General features: G+C 43.7%; 1 protein-coding gene across 50 annotated transcripts in view; it reads left to right on the top strand.

Annotated features, from left to right (window-relative positions):
• Positions 1 to 20,771, top strand: part of CLASP2 (cytoplasmic linker associated protein 2) — a 178,265-nt gene extending 157,494 nt beyond the window's left edge. For all 50 annotated transcript variants that reach the window (XM_053221739.1, XM_053221743.1, XM_053221741.1 and 47 more), the window contains 7 exons: positions 1,096 to 1,249; positions 4,522 to 4,750; positions 11,690 to 11,883; positions 12,391 to 12,519; positions 16,385 to 16,591; positions 18,125 to 18,241; positions 20,615 to 20,771. In XM_053221739.1, the coding sequence (XP_053077714.1) occupies positions 1,096 to 1,249; positions 4,522 to 4,750; positions 11,690 to 11,883; positions 12,391 to 12,519; positions 16,385 to 16,591; positions 18,125 to 18,241; positions 20,615 to 20,701 (1,117 nt within the window). In that variant the 3' untranslated portion in view covers positions 20,702 to 20,771. The remainder of the gene's footprint in view (positions 1 to 1,095; positions 1,250 to 4,521; positions 4,751 to 11,689; positions 11,884 to 12,390; positions 12,520 to 16,384; positions 16,592 to 18,124; positions 18,242 to 20,614) is intronic.
• Positions 20,772 to 25,340: the final 4,569 nt, after the last annotated feature.

Genomic DNA, 25,340 nt, shown 5'->3' with positions numbered 1-25,340 from the left:
AAGAATGGGGAAAGGCTAAATATGAAATAGCATTATGACTGTGTCTTCGGAAAAAAATGTGACTATGAGATTGGGACTTAATACAAAATATAAGCTGTGTAAACTTTTCACACACTTGTGAAGTTCAAGCATAGGCTGTATTTCAGATGAAGTTCTTGACTCATTAATGGACTAACATTTTTTTCCCTTTTCCTAGCTTTTAAAAACATTTGCATAGCAGTCCATTTTTATTAGTGTAGTTATTAATTTTATTATTAGCCATGTATCATAGCATGCTTCATCATATTCATTACGTTTATAGAATACTTCAGCATCTGAGGAAGAAAAATACATTGCAGACTTAACATCTAGCCTAGTTATTCCTTGTCACACATATGTGACGATCTGATGGCTAAATTCCAGCTTCAGTTGAGTTTTAGAATCTGATTATAGAATTGTACTATAAACATATGTTCAGTAGTGAAACTTCTCTGCCTTCTGTAAATTTGTGTATAATACCTTTATCTTGTCTTCAAGTTGTGCCATTATTGTGAACAAATCACAGGAGTTAGCAAACTTTCTGTAAAGGGCCGCATGGTACGTATTTTAGGCCTTGTTACCTGTACCCAGTTCTGCTGGTGCGGCGTAAAGGCGGCCGTAGAGGAGCCCGGAGTAAATAAGTGTTGCGGGTACCGATACCCGATACAATTTTATCTGCGGACCTTGAAAGAAGAATTTTATGTAACGTGAAATTTTATTTCACGTGTCATGAATTGTTACTTTGACTTTTCTCCCAAGTGTTTAAAGAAGTAGACATTTTTAGATTTCACGGGTCATGGTTTGCTGACCTCTGGTTAATCAGAACATTTTTGAAGGTGAAAGACAAACCAGTTGTTAAGGGCTATGCGTTCACAGTTCTCGTAAGCTGCCCTTAGTGGATGGACCAAGGGACTTGTGCCTTCACTGTTGACAGTGGTCAGGTTTGATTTGGTTTTGCCAATTGTGCTTCGGGGAGTGTACATTCTCATCCTGTTGTTAGAAATACCCTACCTAATCTCAAATGTGTTATGTGTTTTAAAACGACACCCAAATAACAATTAGTCGTCTTTTTCATAGTGCATTTGATTATGACACAGAAAATATGAACTCTGAAGATATTTATAGCTCTCTTAGAGGTGTCACTGAAGCAATTCAGAATTTCAGCTTCCGTAGTCAAGAAGATATGAATGAGCCGTTGAAAAGAGATTCTAAAAAAGATGATGGTGATTCTGTGAGTATTTGAACATTCTTACGGTGCAGACTTGTTCATTAAGAGATTTTTCCTGGGTTGTGTTTTTTTTTTTTTAACTTTCTGTCGTCTTCAGATGTCACTTTTTAGGGGTCACTCTGTAAGCGTTCAATGAGTATCTGCCACACGTCGGGCACCGTGCTGGGTCTTAGATTTTACAAGGCAAAGTCGCTGCCCTCAAGTTCCTTATGAATTTTCTCATAGAGATGAGTACTCTTGAGTTTTAGGTTAGAACATAAAATGAATGTGGTTTTTTTAACGTTTGTTTATTTTGAGAGAGAGAGAACATGAACACACACAAGCAGACTAGCAGAGAGAGAAAGAGAATCCCCAGCAGGCTCCGCACTGTCCACGCAGAGCCCCGCGTGTGGAGAGATCTCACCAGTCAGACCAGATCCTGGTCTGAGCCGAAATCAGGACTTGGACGCTTAACCAGCTGAGCCACCCAGGCTCCCCAAAGTGAATCTGTTTGAGATTAATCGGTCAGGGAAGGCCTCTCCCAGTAGGTGATTTTTCCACCGAGACCTAAATGGAGCCGTACAAGATCTGGGAGAGGAGAATCCCATAGAAGAAGTGGCAAGTCTAAAGACATGTAGATGAGAGCAAGTTGTGCCTAGTCGGGAACCAGGATGAGAGGCAGTGTTGTTGGATCGTTGTGAGAGGGTTGGGGGGTGGAACGTGGGCCAGATCACATGGGTCTCGTAAGACCTAATGTGTTTCGATTTTTCTTTCCCCCTTAGTGCAGTGGTGGAGATTTGTGTCATCGGTTTGTATGGCTCCAGTGAAGAATGTTATGACCCATTTTTCTGACATTGGTGAATACTGCTCAGTTTGTTCATACAAAGAGTAGTTGTTTGGGGCGAGGGAAGGGGAAAAAAAAAGAGTAGTTGTCTTTTACGCTGCTGCTGCTGCTTAGACTTTTCTCAGAACAAGCCATCCCGTCATTTCCTATGGAATCTGTGGTTTCTCAGCGTTTGCAGAGTTGGGGAGCACGGCAGTTCTTTGGCCCATCTCGAAAGGGCTCCCTCCTCTGCCTTCCCGCTGCTGTTTTTCTCCCCGTGCTGTCGGGCCAGAGCCGGCTCACCACTCATACTTGAGGTTCCCCACCCCAAAAGCAATAACGGTTTGGTAAGAATCACTGCTGAGACTTTTTTTCCTCAGAGATCGCAGGGTGCGGGGTGGGGAGCTCACACAGGATTCTGGCCGAAGTAACTTCAAATCCCGCTCCCTGGCAGATACCCAGTAGTCAGATGATATCATCACGTCTAAAGCTCAGTGTTTCCGTTAGGAAGATGAGGCGACCACATTGTACTCTGAAGGGTGTTGTCAGTGTCAGAAGTGATACGAGTCTGTCCAGCCCAACTTCCCCCTGGAGCTCACATGCCTCCAGCCCGCTTCCTGCCGCACCTGCAGTCTCGTCCACGAAGCTGCTCCTCTGTGTCGCGGTTGGTAGCACTAGTCACTTAGCCAAAAGCCTGGGACCGGAGAGTTGTCCTCACCGCCCCTCTTTCTCTCATCCTGCACGCTCGCTCTGTCGTCCCGTTTTCAAAATAGATCCAAACTCCGTCCACTTCGTCACTGCCCTTCTGGCTCCAGCCGGCCTTACCATCAGTCCTCTCTCCCCTGGGCTGTTAAAATCGGCACCTAACCGGCCTCCTTGATTTTGCCGGTGACCCCCGGCATGGCACATGTCTTGGCACACCTCCGCTTGTAACCCTGTGGGACGGCCCAGAATAAAAGCCAACGTCTACACAACAGGCTTTTTTTCCCTGTCACTTCTCTGGCCTCGTCTCCTCCCGCTTTCCTCTGCTGCAGCCACACTGGCTTCCTTGCTGTTCCTTGAACTTCCGGGCGTGCTCTTGCCTCGGGGCCTTTGTCTGGGCTGTTCGCTCCGTCTTAAACCTGCTTCCTGGCTGATTTCCTTCAAGTCTTGGTTCGCACGGCTTACTCCGACCACCCTAGCCGGTCTGCACTTGCCTCCCTCCCACCGCAGCACTCACGGTCCCTTTAACACGGCACCACCTCCCGCACGCGAATCATCTTCCACCATTCTGTCTACTCGTTCGTTAGTTTTGTACTGTCTGTCCCCCAACTAGAATGTAGACTCCGTGGAGGTGGACAGCATTCTCTTTTGTGCGTTAACATATCCCCACTGCCAAGAATGAAGCCTGGCACACAGTAGGTGCACGGTGAATGTTTGAAGAATATTAGTAAAGCACCTGAGTAATGGCTTAGCACATAGTTGCTGAGTAGACGGTGGTGATGGTGATCTGGTGGTAGTAATGAGTTTCATACTAGTATCAGAATCAGTGTTAGTATTGATGTTTTATGACAAAAGTATGTTCATGCGCTCCAACTCCATCAGGCATCCTTTCAAAAGTTACAAGCCTTGAGGCCTTTGGTAAAAGTGTTTTATTATTTTTTAATGTTTTACTATTCATTTTTGAGAGGCAGAACAAGCAGGGGAGGGGCAGAGAGAGAGAGGGAGACACAGAATCCGAAGCAGGCTCCAGGCTCCAAGCGGTCAGCACAGAGCCCGACACGGGGCTCAAAGCCATGAACCGTGAGATCATGACCTGAGCAGAAGTGGGACGCTTAACTGACTGAGCCAGCCAGACAACCCCCTCCCTTTTTTTTCCTTTTTTGAGAGAGAGACACAGAGAGAGGGTGCACGTGCGAGAGGGAGAGAGCAGGGAAGGGGGAGGGAGAGAGAGAATCCCAAGCAGACTGCATGCCCAGCATGGAGCCTGACGGAGGGCTGAGTCTCAGGAACTGTGAGATCATGACCTGAGCCGAAATGAAGAGTCGGTCACCTAACGAACTGAGCCACCCCGGCAACCCCAAAATTTGATTCTTTTATACTTTGTTGACATCCTGTCCTTGTGTGATTTACTACTTAACAATGGAATCTGGCAGCTCTTAGTTCCGTTTTGGTAGTGAAAGTCCTTTAATGTCTTTAACTGGCATAGAGAGCTGTAATTGCCTGCGTGTTGTTTGGTCAAGCCCTTAGCAAGGGAACTGCAGGAGTCATTGGAAACAACATTCTTTTATGGTTCTTATTTGCTCTCACAGCTGCGGGTTTTGGTTTTTTTGTTTCTGTTTTACATCTTTACGATAAGCTTTGACATTTCGAATGTAAGTTTTAACTCCTCATGTTGGTTCCTTTGAAGCAACAGAGAAACATCTTTTTTAGAATTTCAAAGAGATACTTGAAAGTGAGTTAATTTTCTGCGCCTTCCCCTTCCCATTAATAGATGTGTGGCGGTCCCGGGATGCCTGACCCAAGGGCAGGAGGCGATGCTACCGACTCAAGCCAAACCTCCCTTGATAATAAAGCTTCGTTGCTCCAGTCGATGCCTGCTCATTCCTCCCCACGCTCGCGAGACTATAATCCATATAACTATTCAGATAACATCAGTCCCTTCAATAAGTCTGCCCTCAAGGAAGCCATGTTTGACGACGACGCCGACCAGTTTCCTGACGGTAGGTCGTGGGTCATGTTTGGTCACCTGTGCTTTCGGGGGCTGGTAATCAGTGGAGCAGGAGAAATACCGTAACTCCCTAAGAAGTAAGGAGCTTCGGAATGGAGAGGTGTTCCCCCATCTTCCAGGAGCTCCTTTCTGGTGGTTTGGTAGTTTTCTGCCCCAGAGTGAGAAACAGGGTAACCCTGACATCATCCTCAAAAACCAGGAAAACCATACTGACCGCCCAGAAACAAGTGAAGTCCGCTGCGGCTTAAATTTAGTTTATCTCTAGACGCCGTTCAGCCGTTAATTTTTAGACCAGCGTGACAAAACCTTTGAAGAACTACTCATTCTTTGTAAGGGCCCTTTAATAAAGTGTGAAATCATAAACTCTCATAAGGTGCATTCACGACCAAGTGTGGACAAGGTCACCATTAGAATTTGAAGTCAGCTTAGGACCGACTCCAACACTGTCAGCGGCTTGGACCGAGGGCATAGGACTGAGTTCCAACATTGACTCCGCTGCCCGGCCTGGTGCTTGGTTGACTGTTCCTCAGCGTCCCTTCTGAAGGAGGATGGATATGTACTACCTATCTGCCCTTCCAGCCACACTTTGCAGTTAGGTTCGAGTAAGATGTACAGAGACAAAGTACAAAACACTGCATATGGCTTAGGTATTTTTCGTAAGAAGGAACTACATTTTTCTCTGCAAATTTATATAAGTCATTAATTTTTTACTGAAGATTCAAGTAATGTAAAATAATAGATAACTGTATGTGGGTGAATTTGAAAATCCACCCCCCTTAACATTCGTATGATACTACACTCGGGTAGTTTCTGGTTTTCCTTTGTTCCCCCAGTGTTGCTGTCAGTGAACATGTTTCTGCATAAGCTTTTATGCACCTATGTAAGTTAATTTACTCTGAGAGATTTCTAGAGATAGAATTGCTTGATAAAGGGATATCTAAGTTGAAGTTTTGAGAGTTACTACCCAATTACTGACTCAGAATACTTGGCCAGTTGAGGTGTAGTGCTGATTGCTTCACCAGCACAGAATAGTCAAACCTTTTAAAATTTTGTCACCATGATGGATATTAAAGTAGGTCATCCCAATGATAGCATTTCCTTAATCACTAGAAAGATTGAGAAGTTAGAGATCAGCAATCTTTTCTTAATTTTTATAATTTGGTAAGTGGAAAAATATCTTCTATTTCTTTGATTACCAACCAGGTTGACGAATCATGTTTTTACCAATATGTCACGTTAAGAGTCTTAATGTATCGGGGTGCCTGGGCAGCTCAGTTGGTTAAGCACCCGACTTTGGCTCAGGTCATGATCTTGTGGTTCATGGGTTTGAGCCTCACATCGGGCTCTGAGCTGGCAGCTCAGAGCCTGGAGCCTGCTCCAGATTCTGTCTCCCTCTCTCTCTCTGCCCCTCCCCTGCTCACGCTCTGTCTCTCTCTGTCTCAAAAAGAAACACTTTAAAAAAATTTTTAGGGGCACCTTGGGTGGCTCAGTCGGTTAAGCGTCCTTCTTTGGCTCACACCATGATCTTGTGGTTCATAGGTTTGAACCCCACATGAGGCTCTGTACTGACGGCTCAAGGCCTGGAGCCTGCTTCAGATTCTGTGTCTCCCACCCCACCCCCCCGCCCCTTCCCTGCTTGCACTCTGTCTCTCTCTGTCTTAAAAAGAAACAAACATTAAAACAAAAAAATTTTTTAATAATATGAAAAATTTTGGGCACCTGAGTGGCTCAGTCTGTTAAGCGTCAGACTTTGGCTCAGGTCATGATCTCACAGTTCATGAGTTCAGGCCCTGCGTCTGGCTCTGTGCTGACAGCTCGGAGCCTGGCTCCTGCTTCGGATTCTGTGTCTCCCTCTCAGCCCCTTCCCTGCTTGCACTTTCTCTCCCTCTCTCTCTCTCTCTCTGTCTCTCTCTCAAAAATAAATAAACATTTAAAAAAAAATTTTAAGTATTAATATATCTCAATTATCACAAAGACAAAAATTATGGCAACTTGCCAAACTAACTCTGAATTACAGAAGAATCTATAAACTGCCGAAATGATTGATTTTGGTGTATTTTCGTCTGTCACAATTAGCTGGCTCTGTTGCTGAGGTTTAGTTGCGGCAGCAACAGAACCGGAGGGAATGCGTTGGACGTAGCGTGTGCCTGTCCCTTAATCCCTGCGTGGTTCCAGCAGCCCAGTAAACTGAGACCTGTAGCTTAGCAGCTTTGTTCTTAAATTACTTAGGTACAGCCGTCACAAGCTGGCAGACCAGACTGGACCCGCTGACATTTCTTACCTCAGCTGCAATTTATGTATTTTTTTTTTAATTTTAAAGCAATCAAAAGTTTAAAAAATGAAGGTACAGCACAAAGAACTTTCTCTTGACCTCTTGAGAGTAAGCTTCAGACCGATGATCCGTCACCTCAAGTACTTGAGGATGTGCTCTCCTTAAACACAGACCCTCTCCCACATAACCCCAAGATACGCCTCAGAATCAGGTGATTATCATCCGTGCATTAATAATCGCCTGTCCTGAAACCCCATTTGAGTTTTGTCACTTGTCCAGTGAGAATACCTTGTAGCCAGAGGACCCACTTCAGAATCTCATCATGTCTCTGTAGTCTCCTTCAGTGACCGTGAAGTCCAGTTATATTTTAGCATCTCCCTCAGTTTGGGTTTGTCTGATGTTCTCTTGTGATTGGATTCAGGTCATGTGCTCTTGGCATCAGTGTCCCAGAAGTGACAGTCCATTCTTCAGGTAATAAATGGTTTCACTTTGCCCAGTGACTGGTGTAGAAACTTTTATCACCTGATTATGTTGGTGCTTACCACGCTTCTCCACTGTGAAGTTACTCTTTTTATAATTCATAAGTGCTTGGGGCGCCTGGGTGGCGCGGTCGGTTAAGCCTCCGACTTCGGCTCAGGTCATGATCTCACAGTTCGTGGGCTCGAGCCCTGCATCGGGCTCTGTGCTGACAGCTCAGAGTCTGAATCCCGCTTCAGATTCTGTGTCTCCCCCCTCTCTGCCCCTCCCCTGCTCATGCCCTGTCTCTGTCTCTCTCAAAAAGGAGTCAACGGGGGCGCCTGGGTGGCGCAGTCGGTTAAGCGTCCGACTTCAGCCAGGTCACGATCTCGCGGTCCGTGAGCCCCGCGTCGGGCTCTGGGCTGACGGCTCAGAGCCTGGAGCCTGTTTCCGATTCTGTGTCTCCCTCTCTCTCTGCCCCTCCCCCGTTCATGCTCTGTCTCTCTCTGTCCCAAAAATAAATAAACGTTGAAAAAAAAAATTTTTTTTTTTAAATAAAAAAAAAAGTCAACGTTTAAAAAAAAAAAGTATAATTAGTAAGTGCCTTGTAAGGTGGTACTTTAAAACTGTGTTAAAATGTATTCATTTAAAAAGTTTCATTTATGTATTTATAATTACATGAACTCATGGTTTGCATTGTACTCAACCATTTATAATTTGTAATATCATTATTTATGTTGATGCTCAGATTGCCTTTGATTTGACCTGTTCTTTTGCCAGTGTCCCCATCCTTGCATCTGGCATGACAAAATGTTGTGCTGTCCCTGCTTGAGTCTTCGAATCAATCATTTCCCCAGGGGTCGATCCTCGGTTTCATTTATTAGAAAATGGTCTTTAAAGGCTAAAGTCTGAGCACTAGGTATACCCACTGCTAGTGAGATATCACTCCCCCTAAGACCTCTCAGCGGCCAAAGCTAAGGGAATATATGTATACGTATGTCTGTCCATGTGCACACATACACACACTGATGTATACCTATTTATTTCTATATCAAGAGCTATGAGTTTACATAAACTCCCAATTCAATTTAGCACCATAAGATTATTTCTAGTATCCTCCTGTTCTGATGTTCTCTTGTGATTGGATTCAGGTCATGTGCTCTTGGCATCAGCCCCCTTTTGGATAAGCCCCCTTTTGTGACACTGAGCAACCTGCCTTTCATTACCTTTAATATATTTACTTATTGGGTCTGTCCTCCTGTCTGCAGCCAGCTTTCCATCTCTGCCCCTCCTCCTCCTCCTGCACTCCTCACCTCTGCCACTCCACCTGGGTGCACTCAGCCTCCTTGGGCTCTGACTCCCGGGGCCATGGGTGCCCTTCTCCTTCTCCCTGGGCTCTCACAGGTCGTACTGGTCACCACTCCATGTGGACACCCTTCTTGCCCTGGCTGAGCCCTGAAATTCCGTAGTTCACCACTGTCAGGTGTGGAGACCCTGCTTACGCTGCTCAGCAATCTGTGTTCCCAGGCCTGGTCATCTGTAGTTTGGTGAATGGAAAAATCTCTTCATTTGTGAGGCTGAAGAATTTTGTTTTTACCAACTGCTCAGGTTAAGAGAGTTAATATTATCACAAAGCCAAAATTATGACAGTTTGGCAAGGTTATCCACTTATTGTCTTCTCCTTTACTAAAGATCATATATTTCCCATTTGTTAAAGGAAGACATGTTTGGGAATTACATAACCAAAATCTAAACTGGGTGGAATATTTTTGAACTTGAGAAAATTTCTTCGCAGCGTAACACTTGATTGACTTCTGAAACCTAAGACAGCCATTTTACGTTGAGTAAACACTCTCTGAAAGTGGATACGCCGTCAAACAAAATAGTAGTTGCTCTAAGCTCCATATTGCAGTTCTTTTCATTTATTGTCTGTGTTCATTTTTAAACTTGAGGTGGGGAAGGCCTTGTTAGAAAGGCCTATTTTATTGTGAACACTGCTAACATTACCCATTCTTTTTAACGTTTTGACCTCCATTGGTTTTTGGATTGTCCTTTCATGTCTGCCTGGTTGCAAAATTCCTCCTCTTTTTTTTTTTTTTTTGGTTTTTAAAATCCATAACTTTTGGCAGGATGTAGTTGTTTTTTTAAGTCAGAATTTCTGTAGAAAGAAATTGTTTTGAAATTCTGAGACTTAATTAGTATGTCTGTTATTCAGATGATTCTCTACACATTACAGACACATGAGTGATAAACTTATCAAGATTAACGTGTCACAAAAAACTAACACCCCACTAATGTCCACATGACGTTTGTAAAGTTTACCAGAGACCATAAAATTTCAGAATATTACTGCTGGTGAGGATGATACTGTTATTCAAGGAATCCTCTTATCAAAGTTTGCCAGTGAAAAGAATAGCCCATATATTTTCAGCACTGCAACAGAAATATTATCAGAGTTGTAATTGGGCCAATATTTATCATAAAGACACAAGAAAAACTATTAGTTCAGCCCAGGTCCTCCCGAGGACAGTAGGAAGTCGGTGCTCAGAGAAATTTTACTCGTGAGAAATCTGAGCCTCCACAGTAATTAAGAATGTACCTCTGTCGCACTCAGGATCAGAGGCACAGGTTTGGTGGGTCCAGAGCCTTTTCTTTTCACATGACCTTGATGCCTGTCTATCAGAAGAGGAAATACAGTCGGTTACACTTTATCTGAATTAATGACTTTAGTCTTATCTCATTTGTATGATATAAGTAGTTCGGTTTTGTAACAAATGTGTTTTCTTTGGCAGAAATGATTTTCCTGTCAGTCATCTGTCCAGACCATTTTAGTCATTTCTGATTATCTCCTAGTGTAACTACAAAGCTTATATTCGTAGAGAAAAGAGCTGCATTCCCTGGAAAGCATTCTTTGGTGACTTCCCTTTATTGGGCCGAAATAAAATACACTCTTACTGGAACAATCCTCTGTGCAAGTCTGATAACAGAACTTTGCAGGAATGACTTTTATGAGGTTTATAGAGACGCATTTATCCTGCTTTGGTATTTCCTGTTAAACTGGCAATGCTGTTCCAGTGCTGGTCTGTATAAACGAAGTTACTGTGGACAGTTTTCATCCTACAAGTTAAGATGTTGATGTTATCCTTAAACTCAGATTTCTTCTTCTTCATGGTTTGCTCTGCACTTTATAGAGGTTCTTCCGCTTGATCTTCCAAAACCCCAACTTGGTTCACCTTAGTGGTCATAGATCTTCATATATGTGAGTGGTCTTCTCACATATCTCAAATTTTTAAGTTCAGTAATCATATCTTGTGCGCTGTGTATGATGACGTTAGTGTTCTAATTGTAATTCCATGAAAGTTGTCGGAGCAAACTTTTTTTTTAAATAGTTAGCGAATGTTGTCATCATTTTGGCTCCGTTTTCCTTCCCTATCATCTGTTAGTTTTACTCTCATTGAACTCATCTGTTCTAATGGTTCAGCTCTATTTCCTTTCCTCAGGTTTCTGAATCCCCCCCTTAAGTAAAATATAGTCTTTCTTAGGGCGCCTGGGTGGCTTAGTCGGTTGAGCATCCGGCTCTTGATTTCAGCTCAGGTCATGATGTCTCACAGCCCTGAGATCAAGCCTTGCTTCGGGTCCCGTGCTGGGTGTGGAGCCTGCTTAAAATTCTCTCTGCCCCTCCCCCACTTATTCTCTCTCTGTGTCTGTCTCTCTCTCCATACCCCAGCTCCCTCAAAAAAAAAAAAAAAAAAAAAAGATTGAGGGGGAACTTTACAACGGTAGGGTCACATTGTCACCACCTCAATCTGTTGGCCATTGTTGGTACCTCTGAAAATGGAGGCATCAAACATTGCGAGCCTCCTGGCGTGACACCACAGACGTGCATGCTGATGTACTTAAAGATAAAAGATAAAGTGATGTATTTGCCATTTACTAGAGATATTTCAGGAAGAATGGGGAGGGAGGAAGATGAAGTAAGAATGGTAAAATCTGGCTAATTATTAAATCTAGGCGATGGGTATATGGGGTTCATGATATATTTTCTCCATGTAAATTTTTATTATAAAAAGTTTTCAGCTAAAACTGATGGGTTCAAGATGACTAAATGGAAAAGAAAATTAGTCCTTTTTTTCCCTTAAAACTAAAGTTGTCATCCCCATACTTAACAAGAGTTACAGAATTAATCTTGTGTCCTCCTGCCAGATCTCTCCCTAGACCATTCTGACCTGGTTGCAGAGTTGTTGAAGGAGTTGTCTAACCATAATGAACGTGTAGAGGAAAGAAAAATTGCCCTCTATGAACTCATGAAACTGACACAGGAGGAATCTTTCAGCGTTTGGGATGAACACTTCAAAACAATATTACTTCTGTTGCTTGAAACCCTTGGGGATAAAGAGGTAAATGGCAGAATATGTAAATAATAGCCTGTTTTTCCTGTCTTGATTGCCCGTCCTTGCCTGCTAATCAAGTGCTTCACAAATTTGGAAATTGAGAAGATCGGTCTCTTTTACTGTTTCTTCCCGTGTGAAATTTTCATTATGAGTACTTTGTCTTCTAAACCAACAACTCAGTTGATTTGGAACAATTGACAATGGGAGAAACGAAAGGTAGCTGAAAGTGTTTTTATAGAAGAGTACTTGTTTTGCGTATTTAAACCAGTTCAGAAGTAAAATTTCCTTTTTCATAGAATGTTGTTGGTTCTGGATCTCCTACAAATATATGAAGTATGACGTAAGTTTTCAACTAGAGATGTGAAAACTTAATTATGCCATATACCGTATGCTTTATACAGTTGTCTACAACTTATCCCCGCCCCAACGTTAAGATCCTTAATACAGATACAGAAAATGTAGTAGATTGTCTACAACCCAAAATATTAAAAACATTAAAATATTTCTTCTTAGCCTACAATCAGGGCTTTGGCGTTAAAGGTTTTAAGAGAAATCCTAAGGCATCAACCAGCCAGATTTAAAAACTATGCAGAACTGACGGTCATGAAAACGTTGGAAGCACATAAAGACCCTCATAAGGAGGTGAGTTACCTGACGATTAAGTTACTATTTTATTCTCAGTACCTCTGATGTGATTGCATGAAACATACAAACATTGTTTGAAGAGTACCCTTGGAGAGTATCCATCATTTCAGTCGAACGAACACTTAACTTCGATGTTCCAGGTAATATCTGATGGAGTTGCAGTCATATTTTTTCTGCTAAGTGAATTATGGTGATATCGTGGGCTTTCCCCTAATACAACCAGCTCTAGGAAATAATCCTGATTTAATTTCCTCTGTAATTTGTCTTGTAGTTTTCTACTTAGAATCGCCAGCCTTCTCTTTCCACTTACCGATAAGAATTTGGTTTTTTGAGATAACGAATGAAGACAAGAATCATTATTTTAAAGTGGTAATAAATCGCCTCTGGGAACTAGATATCTGTTAAAAGTTTATTCAATAAAATAATGAGGATAGCTTTCCTGGAAGTCCTGTAAATCTGTCTCCTGTATGCATTTACAGTTGTGTAAAAAAACATTTGGCGGGGGTGCTTTTTAAGTTTGTATTTAAGTTCTAGTTAGTTAACACAGAGTTGGATTAGTTTCAGGGGTACAATACAGTGATTCATCACTTCCATACAACTCCCCAGGTTCATCACAAGTGCCCTCCTCAATCCCATCACCTATTTCCCCCATCCCCCACCCACCTGCCCTCTGGGGACCATCAGTTTGTTCTCTAGAGTTAAGAGTCTGTTTCTTGGTTTGTCTCTCTCTCCTGTCTCATCTCTTTTTAGTCACAATATTTCTACCACCTACAGTGGCATTGATGAGATAACCATGAGGATTTTTATTATGTCTCAGACATAACAAAAAAAGGAAATGTCAGGTACAGACTGCAATTCTAAGAGAAGGCACCAGAGCAGTAGCATTAGATATCTCTGTAGAACCAAGACGTAAGCAAAAGAAATCAAAAAAGAAAAGTTAGAAAACAGCAGTGAGACAAAGTAGATCAAAGCTAAATGAAAGAGCTGAAACTAAACTTTCAGGAAAAAACATGATTGTAACCTTTGTTGCCTTGGATTGAGCAGTGGTTTCTTAGATATAACACCAAGAGCACAAGTAACCAACAGCAACAGGAACATAAATTGGACTTGATCAAAATTGAAAACTTTTGTGCTTCGGGGCGCCTGGCTGGCTCAGTGGGCAGAGCACGCAACTTTCGATCTCGGGCTTGTAAATTCAAGCCCCACGTTGGGTGGTGAGATAACTTAAAAGTAAAATACTGTTTTAAAAATAAATAACGGGGCGCCTGGGTGGGTCAGTCGGTTAAGCGTCCAACTTGAGCTCAGGTCACGATCTCACAGCTTGTGAGTTGGGAGTCCCACGTCGGGTTCTGTGCCGACAGTTCGGAGCTGGAGCCTGCTTCGGAACCTGTGTCTCCCTCCTTCTCTCTCTCCCTCCCCTGCTCATGCTCTGTCTCTCTCTCTCTCTCTCAAAAATAAGTAAACATTTAAAAATGAATAAAATAAAATAAATAAATACTTTTGTGCTTCAGATGCACCTGGCTGCGACAGTCAGTGAGACTCTTTTAGGGTCATGAGTTCAAGCCCCACATTGGGCATAGAGTTTACTCAAAAAATAAATAAAGCAGTGTCACAAAGAATAATGTTAAAAAAAAAAAAAAAAAACCTTTAGTGCTTCAAAGGACACCATAAAAAAGGTGGAAAATTTAACCCACAGAATAGAAAATTTTTGCAAATCCTATATCTGATGAGGTAATATATAAAGAACTCTGACAACTCAACAACGAAAAGAAATGACTCAATTTAAAAATGGGCGAAGGACCTGAATAGACGGTTCACCCAAGAAGATATACAAATGGCCAATAAGCACAAGAAAAGATGCTCAATGTCAGGACTCACTAGGAAAATACAACTAAACCCACAATGAGATACCACTTTATTTACACCAGGAAGAACGACAGTTGGAAGTGTTGGTGAGATGAGGCCCCCGGGTGGCTCGGTTAGTTAAGCATCCGACTCTTGGTTTCGGCTCAGGTCGTGATCTCAGGGTTTCTGGGTTTGGCCTGAGTTGGGCTGCACACCAACAGTGCAGAGCCTGCTTGGGATTCTCTGTCTCCCCCTCTCTCTCTGCCCCTCCCCTGCTCAGGCACACAGGCTCGCTCCCTCCCTCCCTCCCTCTCTCTCTCTCTCTCTCTCTCTCTCTCTCTCTCTCAAAATGAATAAATAAAACAAAAGTGTTGGTGAGGACTTCGGGGCACCTGGCTGGTTCAGTGAGTAGTAGAGTAAGCAGCTCTTGATAGGACCATGAGTTCGAGCCCCACCTTGGGTGTAGAGATAGCTTAAAAAAAGAAGTGTTGGTGCATATTTGAAGAAATTGAAACCCTCTGGGTTTCAAATGATATGACTGTGAGTCTTGTAGGAGAGGAAGTCATAACTTTTAAATCTGTATGGATTTTTATTCGGATTATTTTTTATTGAGCTATTGTTCAGCAGTAGTGGAACATCCATAGTATCTTGCTGAAGGTTTAAAAAACGACTATTTGTGGTTCAGTTATCCACCCTCTGACCCAAATAAGACCCGGAATCCGTATGTTTACAAAAGGTAAAATCAACATTCTTAAGGTAACACAGCTAAAATCAGCCCCGGGTCTACCATTGGATTTGCCGCCGTAGCTTTCCTTAGTGCCGCTCACAGCTTGAGACCCTAAGTGAGAAACGACTAAAGTCGAGTCCAGAGCAGTAATGTTTGCGTGGTCTCAAGACCGTCTTTAGAGATTACAGATTCTGTGAAGATGGGCAACCATTTCTTTTCTTCATTGCAAAGTCAGTGTCTGTTCTCCTAGGGCCAGTGCAGAAGGGAAGAAAATCACTGTGAACAGAATAGCATGTTAACTTGATAACTTACTAACGAGACTTTGCTTTGTACTAATGTGATGAAAAGAACACACACACTCCTGGAGTTGAGGGTACAGGATAACGAGCAGGGTCTCAGCACGGCTGCTGCACAGGGTCCGTTCGCATTATAGTCTTGGTAAATAGAGCCTTCACTGCCCAGCACAGCAAGACTACAGTAGCACTTAAAAATTGCATTAGCCAGGGTGCCTGGGTGGCTCGTTTGGTTGAGCATCCGACTCTTGACTTGAGCTCTGGTCGTGATCTCACAGTTCATGGGTTCGAGCCCTGTGTTGGGCTCCATCCTGAGAGCACGGATCCTGCTTGAGATTCATTCTCTCTCTCTCTCTCTCTCTCTCTCTCTCTCTCTCTCCCTCCCTCCCTCCCTCCCTCCCTCCGTCTCTTCCTCCCTCTCTTCATCTCTCTCCTCCTCCTCCCCTTCCTCCCACATTTGTGTGCACACGCACACACTTGCTCTGTCTCTCAAAAAGAATAAAAGTAAAAATCGCCATTAGCCAACATTAAGAACACAAAAGAAGGAAGAATGTCTGGAAGAAATATTCTCCCCATGTGTCCATTCTGGCTTCAGCAGGTTATATTTTGCCACTCCTGTTTTATCTGTACCCTCACTTCGTCGTGTTTATTGTAGTATTTTCAAAGCAAATTGTAGATGTGCTGGGGCGCCTGGGTGGCTCAGTCGGTTAAGCGTCCTGACTTCAGCGCAGGTCATGATCTCACAGTTCGTGAGTTCGAGCCCGGTGTTGGGTTCTGGGCAGCTCGGAGCCCGGAGCCCGCTTCGGATTCTCTGTCTCCCTCTCTCTCTGCCCCTCCCCACTCCTTCCCTTTCTCTCCAAAAATAAACAAACATTTTAAAAAGTTGCTTTTAATTGTAGATATCCTGTCCTGTTTCATATTTCATGACGTTTGTACTTCCAGGACGCAGCATAACGTTCTTAAATTTATTCCCGGCCCAATTTCCCCTTTGTTTCAGGTGGTGAGATCTGCTGAGGAAGCAGCATCGGTGCTGGCCACTTCTATCAGCCCCGAGCAGTGCATCAAAGTGCTTTGCCCCATCATCCAGACCGCAGATTACCCAATCAATCTGGCTGCAATCAAGATGCAAACGAAAGTGATAGAGCGGGTGTCCAAGGACACCCTTAATCTGCTTTTGCCAGAGATTATGCCAGGCTTGATACAGGTAAGAAACCAAACTTGGAGGGGTAAGCTGTACCACATTGGGGATTCGGTTATTTTAGGCACGCTCTAGGCAGCACGAGCGGCATAAACCAAGCCTTCCTGCCGTCCCGGACGTTCAGAGCAGAGACTTTCCGTAGCCAGCTTTGCGTGTGTGTGTGTGTTAAGTACATACCTAACCTAACACTTACCGTTGAGCCGCTTTTAAGCGTGAGATTCGTCGGCATTAAATACGTGCATGCTGTTGTGCAGCCCTCACAACTGCCCGTGTCCAGAACGGATTTCCTCGTCCCCAGTGGAAACTGTACCCATTAATTAATTAATAACTCCTTGTTCCCATGCCCTTTAGCCCCCGGTAACTCCTATTCTGCTTTGGCTCTTATACTTGCTAGGTTCTTGACGTAAATGGAATCCCGCGGTATCTGTCCTACTGTGGCCGGCTTATTTCATTTAGCATAATGTTTTCAGGGCTTGTGTTACAGCAGGTGTTAGAATTTCATTCCTGTCTTATGGCTGAGCAATTTCCACGTATGTGAATCCCACAATTGGTTGATCCACTCGTCTTTTGATGAATATATGGATTGTTTCCTTTTTTAATGATATAAATATCGCAGTGAACTTCTTTATAATATCTTCTTATACTTCTGTGTATATATCTAGAAGTAGAATTCCTAGGTGTTGCCAAATTTCTCTCCAAAATGGTTACACTGATTTACAGTCATAGATGTAATGTGGCTTTTTTCTATGCACACAAACCCATCCGCAGAAACATTTTCATAACGGGATCATATTTTATAGCATGCTTTTTTGCTTAATCATGAATTGTTAACTCTCCCATCCGGTAAATTATTATCCTGTAATGTAATTTTAATGGCCAGAATTACAGAGCGTATACCCCTCCTGAAGAGAATTACTCATTTCTTTGTGCATCTGTAGTGTTCTCTTTGACTCTGTTCTGAGTCTAATATTGCTCCCTAAATTGTGTGGTCCTTGAAGATAGGATCCAAATCCCTTTCTTTGTACAGAATGTACGTGGTGTGTGTATCATACACACGGTGGCTACTGACTGCGTGTTCTGTTGGGTGAGTGACTTCGAGTAACGGTAGGGGTGGGACAGATGTTGAGCTTAGAATTCAGCCTGGGTTATAGGCGGGTCCTGACCGCCAGGCCCAATGTTACTTCAGTTCAGGTTTTTTTCGGAAGGGAGGCGCTCTTGGGCTCCCTGCGGCTGAGTGCTTTAGCAAGGTTCATCCGGACACTTTACAGGGCAGGTCGGCAAAGGGACCGCCTTCCAGGCCAAATCAGGTAGGAGCCGATCAGGAAAGCTGACGGTGGAGGGCAGGCGCTGAAGGGGAGGCAGACGGAGAGGAGGGCGCGTTTCCACTGGGAGAGCTGGAGGAGTCCCTTCCATCCTTAAAGCTTCTTGTCTTGTCCTTGGTGCGCCCGCGATCTCGTGTTGGAGCCACCCCGCCTGTCCATGCTGGAATGGTTCTTTCTCCGGCCCCCCAGGAGTGCTAACGAGGACTTTCCTCCCTAGGGTTACGATAACTCGGAGAGCAGTGTTCGGAAAGCTTGTGTCTTCTGCCTGGTGGCCGTTCACGCGGTAATTGGTGACGAACTAAAACCACATCTCAGTCAGCTCACGGGCAGCAAGGTAAGTGGCGACGCTTGGGTCTACAGGTGGTGGCAGTGGTGCATGTTTCAAAATTTAGGTCTCTCTCGGGTTAGAGGGTAAATTCGTATTCGGCTTTGGATAAGTCAGGCTTTGAGTGTCCGACTCATTCCTCCTACTGTTTGAATGTTAACTGTTTCGCATCGGTCGCTGGGGGAAGCCGCCGGTTCGGTAGAGGGTGTGTGGCTGTGAGAGAAACGCCTCCAGTCAGCTGACTCCTTTCCAGCTCCCACACCCGATCATAGCCCCCAAGGACGGTTTAAGAATAAATAGTGCTTGTGCTTGTGTATTCGTGGATTACTTCCTGTCTCCCAAAACGGGGAATCCTGGAATATTTCTTAGATTTTCCCCTATGAACTCCGATAATCAAGTATTCACTGTCCTTAAGACTTAAAAGAAAAACTAGGGGCACCTGGCTGGCTGAGTCACTAGAGCACGTGACCTTGATCTCAAGGTTGTGTGTTGAAGCTCCACGTCGGATGTAGAGATTACTTAAATAAATAAACTTTTAAAAAATGTAAGTCTTGGGGCGCCGGGCGGCTCCGTCGGTCGAGCGTCCGACTTCGGCTCAGGTCACGATCTCGTGGCTTGTGAGTTCGAGCCTGGCGTCGGGCCCCGTCCGGGTTGACAGCTCAGAGCCTGGAGCCCTTTCCGTATTCTGTGTCTCCCTCTCTCTGCCCCTCCCTGTTCACACTCTGTCTCTGTCTCTCTCAAAAATAAATAAAACATTTAAAAAATTTTTTAATTTAAGTCTTGTTTCCCTCATTTTTTTGATACTATCAAACATTGAAATTTATTCTACGAGGTGATGATTGTTGGATTGTTGCTTATGAGCTGTTTGCAGGAGACACCCTCATTTTAAGAGTTTCCCAGAACCCTAGCGATCGTCATTACTATCGTCAGATTTAGTTTTAAAATACCAAAACAGTAGAGAAAATGCCTGTAAGGCTCAGGTATGCCCCTCACGTTAAATACCTGCGTGCGTGCTCGGTGCGTGCTCGGTGGGTGGCAGTTCTTAACTCTCTCTGACTCGCAGACCCGCTTTGAGATTCGGGCATTACTACCACATCCCAAGAAAGGTAAATAAATACAGAAAATTTTACACGTGGTTTCAGGGGATTCAGTGAGTGCCCGGAGCCCCTGGACATCAGACGAAAAACCCATTGGATCAATGATTTAATGTTACAAAAGCAAACTTTAAACAACACAGTCTTCTTTTTTCTTTCTTTTTTTCAAGTAAACTCTACACCTAGCATGGGACTTGCATTCACCACCCCGACATTAAGAGCCCTACGTGCTCTGCCAACTGAGCCAGCCAGGCGCCCCAACACAGTGCTTTTCAAAGAGAAACGGTCTCAGGTCTTGGGATAAGCTCAGGTTGTGTCCTGATGACCAAAGATGTCTGTGGAAGAGTTAAAGTTAAGCACTTTGTCAGAATATGAGGCAGCCAGTAATGTTGCATATGAAGACTATAGCCAGGCCGAAAAAATACTTGGAAATGACATCAGACGAAAAGAAGTAGAATACAGAATTGCATATCCATTGATTAACACTTGATAAAAATAGGGTCTCATCTGGTAAAGACCACAAAATGACACCAATCAAGAACATTCTTGGAGGGCGGTGTTACAGTCGTTGAAGATCTCGGGTCCTGGAACCCAGGGGCCTGGTTTTCTGTCCTGGCCCACTTCTTACCCACCTCTGTGACTCTAGACAACGACTGGCATGTTTCGTGTCTTGATTTCGTCATGTGTAAAGTGTCATTGAGATGGAGAGAGGCAACGTGAGGTCGTTAGCTTATTCTACAGCACATAGTGCTCGAATGTTTGTCCCGACTGTCCTCATGAGACTTCTTTTCTACGTTTAAGCTTCACATGCTAACACTACAGCAGGTTTAGTGTTACAGAAAAGGCACATTGTGAGAGTCACCAGGGGCGCCCGGCTGGCTCAGTCGGTAGACCACGTCACTCTTGATCTCGGGGCCGTGAGTTCAAGCCCCACGTTGGGTGCAGAGGTTACTTAAATGCATAAATAGAGCACTCAGTCATAAACAGATGGAGACTTGAAAAGCTTTTTGGTAATTCTTAACAGTCAACAATAACTTGGGCATAACGTAATCTAAAATCTCTACTTACTTTTTTAAGATTTTATTTTTAAGCAATCTCTACACCCAACATGGGGCTCGAACTCCCAACCCTGAGATCGAGGGTCCACATGCCGCCCTGACGGAGCCAGGCAGGCGCCCCTAAAACCTCTCTTCTTAGACTCACGATACGTGCAGACCTGTTTTCGTGAGCATCTTCCTGTAATTTAGAGCAGCCTGCTCAACGCCTTCGCTTTGGTTTCAATCTGCAGATGAAGCTCCTGAATCTGTACATCAAACGCGCACAGACAGGTTCTGGAGGAGCTGACCCCGCTGCTGATGTTTCCGGACAGAGTTAGTGACGCAGACCGAAGCGGGCCAGGCCGCCCCGACCCGGGACGGGCAGACCACCCCTCATCAGTGAAAGGAAATACGGGCCGAAGCGGGCCAGGCCGGCCCGACCCGGGACGGGCAGACCATCCCTCAGCAGCGAGAGGAAGTACTCAAACGCATCTTTCGGAACTCCCCATCTTTTCCCGGCTTTAGTTTTTTGTTTCGTTTTGTATTTTCTGTAACAGAGGGCTCTCCTCAGTCTGCATGTAACTTTTATGATAGTTATTCCAAATTCAAGAAGAAGCAGTATTAACATCAGTGGATCGATACAGAGTAATTTTTAATCGAATTCATCATTTCACATGTTTGTACTTGTCTTCCCATTAACCTTTGCCAGTGTTATGATTGTATACATTTTTTTAAATGCTGGTGAAAGAGGAATGCTTAAAGCTTTAAAAGTTTAACAGTCTAAAACATTTTTTTGCCTCTATTCAAATGCAGAATACTATTTTTATTGCTACTTGGAGTTTCGTTCTGTATCATGTCCTATGCTAGAAATACTGAAATGATGTGAAACGAAGCAGGACTGATTTGAACCACAGCTGGACTCTGTCGACGTGACGGTGACACGTGTCGTTAGTCGCAACTTCTTTGGGGTGACCCGTAGCGTAAAGCGACGTCCTCAGAGAGAGTGCCACAGAATCAGCCAGTTCTGTGACGCCGATTCCGCGTGTTGGCTCTCGATCTTGCCGCCTCGCCTAAAACCGTGTCCCCCCTGCGGCCCCTTAAGAAAGCTGCACCAGATCATCTGCCTATTGTTTTCTAGATGCTTATTAAAATAGAAGGTTTTCTTGCAGGGTTTCTGGTTTGTTTTTCGTTGTTGTGAATGATGCTTTTTTCGTATTTATTAATATCAAATTCACTTATGAATAAACTTGATAATGGAAAGAGAGAAGAAAATCCAGTGCATGTGCGTCTTGGCCGTCTTCTGTTTCTCATTAAAAAACAAACTTATTAATCACTGAGACGCGCGAGTCAACCAGCACCTTTTCTTTAAATGGTGGCACCTGGTTTCCTTTGACCGTGAAATTGTCTTACTTGAAAACGTTGATCCTGACGAGAGAGAAGGTGGCACAAGGCTATTATCTCTGTAACGGACTCAAATTCTCTACCTCTTCAGGGCTGATCCTTTTAACTGAGCTGCTGCCTACAGTGTCTTTTGGAAAACTACTTCAAGGGTGATTTTCTGTTACATTTTAACACATTGTTTTAATCACCTTTCGCTACACCTGTTCTTTTCCTGTGCAGCCGACTTGCAAAACTTACCAGTTTGGTGCAAAGCAAATGAGATCACTTGGAACCGGGACACTAATGATTTCTCATCTTGACTTTTTTTTTTTTTTAATCCTAACATGAAGTGAATTTGACTGGAAAGGCAAATAGCAGTTTGCTATTGTTACAGAGTGATCTGTACTTTCTTTGTTTAACTGAAAAACATGTAGAAATGTATGTAAAGAATTTAAGACAAAAGTACTGGATGGATGGTTTGTCATGGGCTTTTCCCTTTGTTTCTGTTCTAGCAGCAGGAAAATAGTTTCTCTATATCCCCGCCCCTTTACCTGTAACAATTTTGTTTTCTACTGTTAATTACATTGTGTATTTATAGTTCTATGCTTACTGTTGTGCATATACTGGCAATAAAACTGTACATAACATTACTTGAAAAAATTAACAATGTACATCAGTTGTTTTTCGGTCTCACTGTGTGACGAGTCATTTAGCTCCTAACTAGGTCTTGAAAAATATTTTGAAGGTCCTGTATCAGTGGTATTCTCACGAATTTTATAAGTGCATCTGAGGAGAAAAGATTTGTCAGGAGTAGCATCCACAAAATTATATAGCTGTATCTGCATGTCTAGAACATCGCTTATCTTTAGGAAGAAAAGGCATTTTAAACACTGAATTCTTCTCAGTGATGTGTTTTGTTCCATAACCTTTGGTATGTCTTATAATCGTTTTTAATCTAACAATTTAATTTTGACCTCTGCTTTAAGATACTGCTTTAACTACCATTGACGACTCGGTAGTGTGACGTGAGCTGAATAATAACTCTGCCTGAAAACTTAGATCGAGGACCTGGTGTCTAAAGGCAGGTGTTCAAATGAATGAACTGAGCGATGGAAGAGGATGGTTTAATGTGACTAAGTGAAAGCTAATATATAAACACATGAAAAAAGTCATATTTAAGTTCTATAATTTCAGGGGCACCCGGCTGGCTTCGTCGATAGAGCATGCAGCTCTTGATCTTGGGGTCTAAAGTTCGAGCCCCATATTGGGTGTAGAGATTACTTTAAGAAATAACAAAAAATATATAAAAATTTAAAAAAATATGTACACACACACACACGTGAAAAACAAAATTGTATAGTTTCAGTTAATGAGGCTTTAGGAAATTTATTGTTGACTATTCAAATTTGTTCATCCCAGAAACACATTTAGATGTCAACTGTTAAAGAATGGTGGTAAGCTCCTGGTTAAATTTCTTCTCTCTGCTTTTCTCCCTAACCATTATCAGTATCATTCCTTTACTGCACTGCTCAGAACTAATTAAGAGCTCATAATTCCAAATTATAAGCCATGTTTGTTTCTTGTGTTTTCAAAATCTGTAATAGGTTTTCAAGTAACATGTGGATTGAACCTGAGGTTTCAAATTTAGAGTGTGTTTACTGCATTCTTTCATAGTCTATCTATCTTACATCTATCTAACTTAGCTATCTAACTTTGGGTCAGAATGACTTTTCACCAAATATGTCTCACAGTAAAATACTGGAAACGTATCAGGCCAGGTCTGTTTGTAGATTCAGATGTATCATCATTATTAATTTAGAATAGCATTTACAGTCAATAGAAACGAGGATTGCCATAATACATGTGGGCTCTGTTAAACTTTGAGATCTTTGCTTCCTGTGTTGTTTAGGTTTGTTTCATTGCGATCAGTCAAGTACAGTTTTACAGCTATGCAAAAGAAAGAAGCTTTAAAAAGCTCTTAAAAAGTTACCCATCTCTGTAGAGTAGCAATAAATTATATAGATACTTAAAACAACAATAGACCCATGAAACCAGGAAGTGGTCTTTTGAAAAAATTAATAAAATCGATAAACCTCTAGACAGACTTAACCAAGAAAAAAGAAAGGACTCAATAAAATTACAAGTGAGAGAAGAGAAATGACACCACAGAAATAGAGTGTGAAAAACTACACGCCAACAAATCGGACAACCTACAAGAAATGGTTAGATGCCTAGAAGCATAACCCACCCCAAGTGAAGCAGGAAGAAGTAGAAAAAATTGAACAGACTGGAAACCAGCAAAGAAATTGAATCAGTAATCAAAAAACTCCTAACAAAACTGCAGGACCAGATGACTTCACAGGTGAATTCTACCAAACATTTCAAGCAGAGTTAGTAACTATTTTCAAACTATTCCAAAAAAAAAAAAAAAAAAATGGAAAAGGAGGGAAATTTTTCAAAATTAATTGTGAGGCCAGCATTACCCTGATACCAAAGCCAGGTGAAGACACCACTAAAAAGAATTACAGTCCAGTATCCCTGCTGAACATAGATGCAAAAATTCTCAAAATACTAGGAAACTGAATTCAATACATTTAAAAAAAAAAAAAATCAGTCACCACGGGGAGCACCTGGCTGGCTCCGCGGGGCATGTGGCTTTTGATCTCAGGTAATGAATTCAAGCCCCGGGTTGGACATGGGGCCTACTTTCAAAAAGCAATGGTGGGGCGCCTGGGGGGCTCAGTCGGTTGGGTGTCGGACTTCGGCTCGGGTCACGGTCTCAGTTTGTGGGATCGAGCCCCGCGTCGGGCTCTGTGCTGACGGCTCGAGCCTGGAGCCTGCTTCCGATTCTGTGTCCCCCTCTCTCTCTGCCCCTCCCCTGCTCGTGCTCTGTCTCTCTCTCTCTCTCTCAAAAATAAACATTAAAAAAAAAAAAAAAAGCCTTTGCTTCAATTGTCCGGCGGTTTATGGGCTCCTCCTTGGATGCTTTCCGGCTGGCAGCTCTTTGTTTCAGGACACGTCCTCCTAGGAAATCTAGGAGCAGGTTCGTTACCTGCGGTCCTGGAAATTCCAGGAGTACGTCCCAGGTCACCCGGCTTGTGGTCGCGAAAGGTGTGCGGCATCATCGCGGTGACACGGCCTTTGGCCCCACACGAGCCTCGCCGGAGGCCTAAGTGCCACACAAAGAGTGTGACTGCGTTGTCTTGGAAAAGCCCTTGCTCAGCGAGGGCTCGGATGCCCGGGGGGGAAAGGCGGAGAGTGTCCTGGGCCCTAAGAGCGTCGCACTGGGGAAGCAGGCAAAAGCCTGTCGCCGAAGGGAAAGGAGACATAAGGCAAGTGTAGCACCTGAGATGGTAACAAGGGCTAAGCGGGCAAGAGGTCGGGGAAGGGGGGCTGTAAGAGGGGAGGGTGGGCTCCCCGCTCACGAGGACTGGCCAGGGCAGCCCTCCCCGAGAAGGAGGCCGAGCAAACAGGTGCGGGTTTTGGGGGGGGGGGGGGCGGGAGAGGAAGGGCTCCCCAACACCCCCGACTTGTCTGTGCCCCAGATCCGGGGCCCGCGCCTCTTGCGCGCCATGCGGCCAAGGGGCCCCGCAGGTG

This window comes from Acinonyx jubatus, chromosome C2, assembly GCF_027475565.1.
Source record: "Acinonyx jubatus isolate Ajub_Pintada_27869175 chromosome C2, VMU_Ajub_asm_v1.0, whole genome shotgun sequence".
NCBI classification, from domain to species: domain Eukaryota; kingdom Metazoa; phylum Chordata; class Mammalia; order Carnivora; family Felidae; genus Acinonyx; species Acinonyx jubatus.
This window is presented reverse-complemented; position numbering and strand designations above follow the sequence as displayed.